Source organism: Trichechus manatus, unplaced genomic scaffold (assembly GCF_000243295.1).
Source record: "Trichechus manatus latirostris isolate Lorelei unplaced genomic scaffold, TriManLat1.0 scaffold00083, whole genome shotgun sequence".
Taxonomy (NCBI): Eukaryota; Metazoa; Chordata; class Mammalia; order Sirenia; family Trichechidae; genus Trichechus; species Trichechus manatus.
The window spans coordinates 12,172,236-12,183,107 of NW_004444019.1; the positions used below are offsets into that span (position 1 = coordinate 12,172,236).

At 36.9% G+C, this 10,872-nt stretch overlaps 1 protein-coding gene across 1 annotated transcript in view; it reads right to left on the reverse strand.

Annotated features, from left to right (window-relative positions):
• The window catches only part of SLC17A5 (solute carrier family 17 member 5), a 68,302-nt gene that overhangs the window by 6,980 nt on the left and 50,450 nt on the right, over positions 1 to 10,872 (reverse strand). Inside the window, exons 8-9 of the mRNA XM_004381380.2 lie at positions 7,973 to 8,105; positions 5,689 to 5,836 (exon numbers count right to left, since the gene is read on the reverse strand). Coding sequence (XP_004381437.1) covers positions 5,689 to 5,836; positions 7,973 to 8,105 — 281 coding nt within the window. The remainder of the gene's footprint in view (positions 1 to 5,688; positions 5,837 to 7,972; positions 8,106 to 10,872) is intronic.

A 10,872-nucleotide genomic window follows, 5' to 3' on the forward strand; every position in this document is an offset into this window, starting at 1 on the left:
ATGTATCTGTCGTTGTACCAGTACCAGGCTGTCATACTTGTCTTTTAATATTATGTAAATGTGTCCTCACTTTGAAACGACTGAATCAACTCCTACTGGAAACAAATTCTTCATCACTATTACCTTCACTGCTCATGCAGCTTTTAAATCATTGAAAAGGCTTTGAGTCTTTTCTTGCGCTAAAGTAAGGCTAAATAAGAACCATATACACCTGTTCTGACTGACCTACAAATTCGACTTAAAGACTTACAAAAACAGTTAGGAACAGATCTCATTCATAACCTGGGGACTGCCTATACTGACACCGATACAATCCACAGATCTAATTCAGACTTGCCCAGTTTTACTTGTTCTCCCCTGTGTGTGTATTATTTATACTATATATGATAATATATGTTATATAGATATGTATTATATATATGGAGACTTGGTGGCGCAGTGGTTAAAGCGATCCACTGCTAACCAAAAGGTCAGAGGTTGGAAACCACGAGCAGCTCTGTGGGAAAAAGGTGTGGCAGTCTGCTTCCATAGACAGCTTTGGAAAACCTATGGGGTCGGTATGAGTTGGAATCGACTCGACAGCAGTGGGTATTACAGACACGTGTGTGCGCATGCACATATATGTAAGGAATTATTATACTGAAATTAACATAAGTTCTATACAGTTTTATCTTGTGTTGGTTTGTGTATTCACCACCACAGTCAAGATATTAAACAGTTTTAATACCACAAGGATCCCTCATTTTGCCCTTTTATAACCAAATCCATCTCCTTCTAACCTTTGGCAATCATTAATCTGTCCTCCATTTATAAAATTTTTTCATTTAAAAAATTTTATATAAACCGAATCAACCACTGGGAAATCTGAAATCCCTCTCCCCATTTTAGATATGGAAAAGTGCTTAAATGAAAAATTCTGAATCTAATTCAGTTATCTGTAAACATCACAAATTGATATGTTCAAAACCCATGTATACAGGATACAACAACAAAACCAAGAGGCACAGATCTTTTTGGCTTAACTCTTTTATAGAGTGTATCTTAAATTAACCAAGCTTGGCAGGACCTGTCTTTTTTTTTTTTTTAAAACCATTAACACCTTGGCAGTAGCAGAAACCATCTGCAATGTTGCCAGGCCTGCTCAGTGACAGATATTAAGTGCAGATGAATGCTATGAAATTTCTAATGTCAGCACCAAGAAGCTCATTCAAGTATTTATATTACACTTGGCCGGGATAGGCCATGAAAGACTGATGACTGCTTGGAAGAAAAACATGTTGGAGGATCTCAGTACAGATTCTGTGCTGCTGGAGTGCTAGAATTCTGTGGGATTAGTACTTGAAAATCTATCCAATTCCCTTGAATTTGGGCAACAAAATGGTTCATGGAAAATCCCTATTTCAGCCTATGAAAATACCATGTATACATTTATATGTCAATAGGAATAAACCAAAAACCAAACCCACTGCCTGTTGAGTTGATTCCGACTGACAGCGACCCGACAAGGCAGAGTAGAACTGCCCCATGGGGTTTCTAAGGCTGTAAATCTTTATGGAAGCAGACTGCCACATTTCTCCTGTGGAGCTGGTGGGTTCGAACCACTGACCTTTTGGTTAGTAGCCAAATGCTTTAACCACTGTACCACCAGGGTTTCCCTAATCACTTCTTAATTGGTTTCTTCTCCTTGTTTCTTGCCCACACAAAAGTGATCTTAAAATACAGAGAATGTCATTTCCTGCTCCCTTAGGATAAAGTATAAAATGCTTACTATAGGCTCCTGCCTACTCCCCAGAGTAATTTCCTGCCACTATCCTGCGACTTTCTTCTCTGCATCTCAGCCACAAACGGTCTTCTTTTAGTTAACTGAAACACCAATTTCTTTTTCCTCTCATATAAGCTCTTCTGTCTGGAATACATTTCCTTTTACCTAGCTATATGCCCTCTTATTATACTCTCTCACTTCTTCTTCAAAAAATCTGTTTTTATTTGTATGATTCTTTCATGTCTATTACCGTAGACTAGCTCCATCGGCCAGGGCTATATCTATTATGGCTGGTGCTTTGTAGGTACTCGATAAGTATTTGCTGAAAGAATGAATCATCATAATATACTGCAACTGTCTATTTTTTATTGTCTCTTTCCTGAACTCGGCTAATCTCTTTGCAAGCAGGAGCTGAGTCTTTTTTTTCTGTAGTGTTGTGTAGAGTGCCAAATGTATAGCAGGTACTCATACATGTCTGTTTAAAAATAAAAATCACATAAACCTGTACAAAGAATAATAAATTTGGACTTAAAAATTTAAACACTGCAAAGATTGTTAACTAATGGATTTAATAATTAATTGAATCTATTTCTGGCTCTGACAGTTTAAACTGGTGTTAATCATATGTAAAAAATATGACTAAAGATAATCAACTGAAGAAGGCAGTGCCTTCTCTGTAAAATGGGTAGATGTTTAGTAGTCAGTATATAACCAATTTTTGTTCCTACAAATTTCTAATTACTAAAAAAAAAATTACTGTTTAAAACAAGTAGTTAACACTATCAAAGGAGCAACTGGCAGTTTCATACAACACTAAAGACGAATGAGCTCTGAAGGCTTATGCAGCTTAACTTTTGTTGGAATTCTGAATCTTGCTAGAGTCCTTCCACCCCAGGACTATAACTGGATCAGCAAGGTATAAATTAGTGACATGAAGTAATACATAGTCATGTATTATTATTATTAATATGGTTAATTCTATGAAAGAATTATGTGAAAGTAAATACATATGTGAAAAGTGAATATATAACATAATATTCACAGTATATGTCTGCACAGTAAAACGTACTTATTGAAATTGTTTTGAGATGGGTACAGAGCAGAGAAGGTGAGAGAACAAAAAGTCTTAACCAGCAAGATCTCATTTAGGTATATTATTTCCTTTCTATTCCTATCTCAGCAAATACTACATTTTCTACTTCAAACTCAATTTTAATGTTTATAAGCTTTTAGTACAAATTCATATTATGAACATAAATATAAGGGGTATCTTCCTTACACTAGAATGCCAACTGATAAATGTAGAGGTAGTACTGGGGTTGGAATGTCCCATTTTGAAATCATCATAGTAAAAAGTGGTTTGGGCCTGCACTATCAATGGATGTTAAATCTAAGGTGGGGAGGAGGAGTTTGATGAGCAGCAGCATATTTGCATGATTTCAAAGCATCTCCCCAGAGACTACTTTACTAGTTGCAAGGAGAAAAGAAGTAATTCATTACTGGAAGTACTAGACAACACCTTAACTGGGTGATCAAAATTAACATCACTAGGGGTCTCTAAACCCTGGTGGCGCAGTGGTTAAGCATTCAGCTGCTAACCAAAGGTCTGCAGCTTGAATCCACCAGTCCCTCCTTGGAAACCCTATGGGCAGGTCTACTCTGTCCTACAGGGTGGCTATGAGTTGGAATTGACTCGACGGCAAGGTGTTTGGTTTTTTGGTTTAGGGGCCTCTAAGGCGCCCTGGTGGTGCAGTGGTTAAAAGCGATTGACTGCTAACTGAAACGTCAGTGGTTCGAACCCACCAGCCGCTCCTCGGGAGAAAGATGTGGCAGTCTGCTTCCGTAGAGATTTATAGCCTTGGAAACCCTATGAGGTCGCTATGAGTCCGAATCAACTTGATGGACGGCAGTGGGTGGGATAGGGCCTCTGAATGTCACTTCTTGAGGTCACAGGGCCAGTTATATAGTATTCTGACAGGGTTGGATTACCTGAATCTAAATCATGATGAAACATCAGAAAAACCTACACTGAGTGTGGGCATTCCAGGTACAGAGACCAGCATAAGCAAAGGGCCAAAGGTAGGGAAGTACGTGTGTGTGTGTGTGTGTGTGTGTGTGTGTTGGGGATAATTTTGGAGAATAAAGAGTAGTTTAGTTCAGCTGGGGCAAAGAATATATACAAAGGAGAGAGAGAAAGGAATAAGATTATAAAGATAAGTTGTGGCCATAATGTGGAGGATAATATAGAGGATCTTGCACGCTGGCTAAGAATTCTGTATTTAAATTTAATAGCGAATGTATAAATTGACTTTATTATAAATAGTAACAAAAGGACTGTAACATGAAACTGAATATACAACTCAATTTTCAGTCTTCCATTTACACAACTGATCAACTGAGCATTGACTATGGCCCAGCACAGGGCCAGCTGTTGATGGTACTGAGGTAAATAAGACAGACTCAGTTCCTGCATTCTCAGAGCTTATGATCCTAGACCTTTTGTTTCAGTTGCCTTGTATTTCAAACAGTTTCTTAGTCCAATGTCTACATGTTATCAATTCTCCGTCCTTAGTCTTCCACTGTTAAGGGTATATGCAGCACTGATGCTCTATTTTCTTAATATGATCACATAAATCAACCACTCAGCAAGTATGGATCTTGTGCCAGGAGTTGTGATGAGGATATGCAAGATGTCTCAATCTGAATGAGTTTACATCCAAGTTTGGGAAAGAAGATAGATAAGAGTTACATTTAGAAACAATTACAAATTAAGGTAAGGCAGTAAATACTAATGTATCTAGCACAGAATTATAAGTGGAATGCATAGAGAGAAGAAAGAGAAAAAAGCAGGCTGTAGATGTTGGAAAAGAGCTGGGTCTTAAACTGGGACGGATTCTAACAGATGGAGAGGAAAAGACACTGCTGCAGGGGGCCAGCATGAACCTCACCAGAAGGCACTACAGAGTTGCAAACAGGCTCACAGGAACTGGGCACACTAAGACTCTAGTTTGTGGAAACTTCTAGAGCTTCTTATATAAAATGAGAGATTGGATTAGAATGATTTCAAAGGTCCCTTCAAGTTCTATGAGAGCCAGAGGAGTTCAGTGGAGTTTACCTTGGAGTGTTTAATGAAGGGATGGGAGACTGAAGATCAATAGGAACCAGAAGATTCTGTGGTAGTTTAGTAATGAGGGATTTGGTGTAGGGGAAAAGGGGGTAGGAGACCACCTGGACTTTTCTCCAAAAATAAATTCACATCTATTAAAAAAAATTAAATGCATTAACTTCTTGGTTAAAATATTTACACAGCACCCTCCTCTACCTTGTACAAAAGAATCTAGAAGCATATGGACCAAACAGTGATTCCAGAGAAGTAGCTGTAGAAAGAGTTCTGGCCTTAATAAGTAAGAACTTTAGGTTCAAGTCTTGGCACATCATTTATTAGCTGTGTCATGTAGGAAAAATCACTTAACTTCTCTGAACCTGACTCTCCTTATTCACAAAAGAGGGCAAGAATACCTACTTCACAGGAATGCTTTAAGAAAAAACAGATAATGTTTGTGAAAGTGATTTGTTAGCTATCAAGTGCTAAACAAATATATTTGCACATAAATACTAAAATAATTGGGCAAATCCACTGGTCTGCTCTTTGGCATTCATCCATCTAGCTAAATGCCCACTATCTGCCAAGCACCATGGTGAGCCCTAAGGATGATAAGATGGAGTCTCTGCCTTCATGGAGTTTCTATTCTAGCTAGGTAGACAGATACAAGTAATTAGGTTATAATGTATTATAGGCAACATTTCTATGAGAACACTGTGGATAGAGGTGATGGCAGTTAAGAGTTTAAATTTAATTGTCACGTAAATAGGAATCTTGTTAAGACTTTAAAGTCAATCACAGCAAATCTTTATATAGTACTCACGAAGGAGCAATATCCAGATGGTTGATGCTAAATCCAGAAGAGCCAAAGCCTCCTAGTGTTGTAGATATGGTGAGGAACACTACAGCCAAAGAATAATCACAGCCAATATATCCAGCAGCTACCAGGAATACTGCAGGTCCAATCATTCCTAGAGTTTAAAGAATTACAAAAAGAAAAAGCTTCAGTATTAATATTTACCTGTTCTACCTTAATATAGTATAAATCTGAAATTTGGTATTACTGCCACCTACTGTAGGAACACTGTACTGCCTAGAAAACTCAAAACTAAAATTATGCAGGATTTCCTGGAAAAAAAAAAAAACCTACTGGAAAAGAGATGGGCATAATGCAACTAACATAAAAGTAAAAAGAAAACTCATGTAATGCTATTAAATCTACATGTGACCAGGAGTCAGCTAGAGTTTTACAGTACTAGAGAAAAGAGCAAGAAGAGAATAACTGAAAAATAGAGAAAAGAAATAGCTGACACAGAATGTGATTTAAAATTCAAACATAACCAAAGAACACAAACTAAATAAACTTGGTTGGATGAAGTTAGAAAAACACTCCATCTCAGTTTTAACAACTGATAATATTAACAATATGCACAGTTCATTATAGGCAGTTCACCATAAAATATAAGTAACAATGAAGGGGATTTAATGAGTGGGTTGTCCGTATTTTCTCTGCCCACAACAGTGCTGCCCAATAACTCTCTGTGATGATGGCAATGTTGTATGTGTACCTACTAGCTGCATGTGGCTACTGAGCACTTGAAATGTGGCTAGTGCAACTGAGTAACTGATTTTTTAAATTTCAATTAACTTAAATTTAAATACAAATAGTCCCACTTACTTAATGGAGTTGTAAGAAACTGCACTTAACGACTTTCCTTTTTTTTTGTACATCTTACCATTAGTAATACAGTGAAAGGATTAGCTAAAGTTTTTTCTAAACTAAATCAGCGGCTTCAGTTACTTGAAATCATGGACCCAAATGCTGATCACTTTGCTAAAGGTGACAGGCAGATTTGGGAAGCAGTGAGATGTTACTGCAAAATATATGAAGAAAAAAAGTAAAAGATCATGCAGACAGCTCCCACTAATTTTCTGACGAGAAATGCCATCCCCATCCCCAGGGATAATCCAGATAATCCAGAATCTTCCACAAGTGGCGTTATTACCACAACTGACAAAATGTCAAGGTTGTTCAACTCTTCTACATCGTTGGAGTAAATTTTTATGATTTGTGTATTTTCTTTATGTATGTATCTGTTAAAATATATCTGTAAGTTTATATGTAATGTTTCCAACCTCTCAAAGACAAATAAAGATTGCATTTATAAAGATACTGATGATAAAAGGAAATAATAATGAAAACAAAAAAGAAAAAAAAAAAAAAACAGGTACTCAACTTACGTCAGAACCGACTTACGACGGAGTAGTCAGAACAGAAGCCTGTCATAAGTCGGGGACTACCTGCAGCCACATACGGCTAATAGCTTGACAAAGTAAGTACAGAGGCAACCAAAAAAGAGAAAATGGAACTGAATCAAAAGAGATTCACTTGCAGATGTGGAAAAATTTCTTGAGGCTCAAGGTAATTAAGCAATGAAACAAGACAGCATCTTGCAGTGGTAAGCGTTTAGGAGGTGTTTGGAGAATTAACCTAAATCGGGTCCTTTTACAATGTAATTACTGAACTCATAGCCATCAACAACCTCTATGGTCTTTAACTACTAGAGACCTTTAGAAAACTGAATAATAGTTCTAGATAGTTTTAAAATTTACCTTTCTGAGAGCACAGTCTGAAACACATGATTATTTAAGATTCTTCTGAGTTCTTTGATTTATAGCTCCTCACTTGATACAATGATTTTGGTAAATATTTTTGGGAAAATATTTACTAAAATTTTTAAAAATGTATTTAAACAATTTCAATATTTTTAATTTTAAATGAAAACAATTAAAAATGTATTCACTTAAAAAGGGGTGGAGAATTAAAATATTTTTATTGCAAATTTACAGCTGAAAACAAAGAGATTTATAAAGTTCTGGGGATCACCAACAAAACAAACCATTTTTTAAAGTTATATCATTATGGTGGAGATATTATAAATCCTAATTCTCAAAATGCATAGTTCAAAAAGAACAACAATGCACTAAATGCATCATAGTGCTTTAACGTATGAACAAAATAAATGACCATTATTTTTATTTCGCCTTGCAATGTAAACATCTTAAATAAATATAAACCAAAACAAAACTTAATTCACTTTACTTACCCACAAGGCTAAAAACTCTGCGAACACATATAGTTGAAAAATTCCATTTTGCCCTTAAATTGTCAGCAGCTTGACCAGACAGGATCATACATAACCAAGAACCAAAGTAAGGCAGTGCAGATAAAAACCCATTCTGAAGGAAAAAGAAGATAAAGGATTAATTACGGTGGGAGGAAAAAATAAAGCCACACACATACACACACATACACATAATCACAGCCAACCACTACCATTTTGAAACAAAGGAAATACATGGCAATATGCTGTTTATTTTTATATAATTACAGTAAATAAGTTTGGATTCAGGTTCAGTGTAGTCCCCAGAAGCCTGTCTCAGAGGGAACCAGGCTCACCAGAGTTCAGTCTGCTCAAGGAAATCTCAACTGTTACCTTGGGGCTTGGGTGGGGGCTGGAGCTGTGCCTTCCATGGAAGAAAAGTCTTCCTTACTAGCCAATGGACTCTCCCCACTGAACAGCTTTTGTCACCAATTCTAGCTTATTTATTTACTTTAAAATATTTTTATTGCAAAATAGAATACAGAGGCACAGAACTAAATAAATCAAACATATAGGCTAATGACTTACTGTAAGGTCAGTACCATCCAGGCCAAAAAACAGAACTTTGCCAGCCACCCCAGCAGCCCCTTCATGGTCCCGGCCCAATCACAACCCCCTTTCTCTCCCCATAAGTAACCATTACCCTGGTGTAGACAATAATCATTTACTCACATTTATTTACAGTTATATCACCCAAATGTGCATCCCTAAATACTATAGTTTAGTCCTGATCATTAAAAAAAAAAAAAGACGTCTTCTAGGTGTCTTTTAATCTGTAAGCTCCCCATCCATTCCTTTCTTTTCTTATAATTTATCTGTTGAAGAACCCAGGCTACATTTTATTTGTTTCTGAAAGACAAGTGCCAAGTAAAACCACAACTCAAAGAAACTATCTTAACGTTAAAGTGCATTACACATTGTGTCTTTTACAGAGCTTGGGAACCTTCCTTGATGTTTTCCTTATATCTCACCTCCAATCAGTAAGCACTGTTTGTTCTACTGCCTTCAAAAAAAAGCCCATTTCTTCCTGCTCCTCCCCATGTCCACTCTCCCCACCCTATCCCACGGTCTTCCTCATCTCTTGCCTGGACTACTGCCAACAGTCTCCTAATTCCTGCCTAGATATTCTCTTTACCAATAACGTCAACCCTTTCATTATTTCAGTTTCATGCTTCCCATTCTCTGATTATCACCTCCTATCTTTCCAGCTTATTTCCTCTAGTACCTGACCCCAGCAGTTCTTCCAATTCATTGATCCTACCATCTTTTTCACTCTTTCTTGTCTCTTTGTTGCTCTCCTCTCTTTAGCCAATATGGATACCTGAGTCAACCAACCAAATAATCATTTCCTTACATAGGCCCTTTACTCCCTTGCTCCTCTCCCACTTTATCTTACCCCCTTGGTAAAACCATCACCCTGGTTAAAACCTAACTCTTCTTCTCCACACTTACATCTGTGTAGCTGAATGTGGTTGGAGAAAAATACCACCATGCTTATTTGTCTTCCTTTAGATTCATATTCATGAACTTCAAGTGGGCCTCAATGCTGCCAGGTAATCACACTGTCCGTGGTTCATTCACTCACTCACTAATGTCTCACCTAGCTGGCTATTTCACACCTTTTTCTCTTGCCACAAACTCCCAACATCTGCTCCCAAGGGGTGAATCTAGGTTTTGTGTGTCATGAAGTTTATACAATTTTAGGGACCCTCTTCAAGATAAAAGGAGCCCTGGTGGTGAAGCGGTCAAAGCACCCGGCTGCTAACCAAAAGGTTGGCAGTTTGAACCCACTAGCTGCTCCAAGGGAGAAAGATGTGGCAGTCTGCTTCCATCAAGATTTATAGCCTTGGAAACCCTATGGGGCAGTTCTACTCTGTCCTAGAGGGTCCCTATGAGTTGGAATCAACTCCACGGCAGTGGGTTTGGTTTTGTTTTTTTTTAAAGAACACAGAATTATGAATACAAAATTAGAAATGAAAGCAAATATTCAGAATGAGAAAACAAATTACAAGCTATAAAATTAATAAAGCTATTAAATATGAAAAACATAAATAAATCCAGGAAAATAAAATTTTATTAATTTTATTGCCTGACATACCTGTAATACTTTTTTCCCATATTTTTGACTTCAAAGAATTATACATTAATCTAAAATTAAGATATACATAAGAGTAATTCAAAGGCAATTTAAAATTGCTGTTACACCGTATTTAGCTAAATAATTGTGTAATTCAATTACTTTTATACTACATACGCTGGCTTATTGATGAATATGTGTAAATTTCTCATTGGAGGACTTGTTTTCCTTCAGGCTGCTTTTTGCATCAGTGGCAAAATTTCATGTTTATCCATTTTGTCGGGATAAGATGTGTCAGATATGCAAAGGTGTGATCCAGTATTGTATTAGGATGCATTAACATGCAACTTCACACACATACTTGCTGTTTGCAGTAATGCTACAAGTGTGTGTCCTATAAATACAGAAATTCTGATAAATTCTATTTCTCATGATTTCTACCAAAAAGGAAAAAAAAAAAAGTATGGCACTCTTATAACTGTACATACTGCTTTATTGCGTGTATTTCTGAAAGGCAACAACTTGCACTTTGATTAGAAGTTGAGGAGAATAAAATCCCCCACTTACAACTTTACATGCCTAATAATTAGATAAATTTGCTACAGACTAGCTTATAGTTCTGTACATTTAAAACCTTGTTTCTCCTCTACTACCAATGCCTGGTGGCAAATATGTTTTTATTGTGATACAACTTCTGGAACTGCACCTTCATGTCACAATGCTGGGTTAAGTCTGCACAGTGGGTGCCTATAATAAGGTGGCTAAC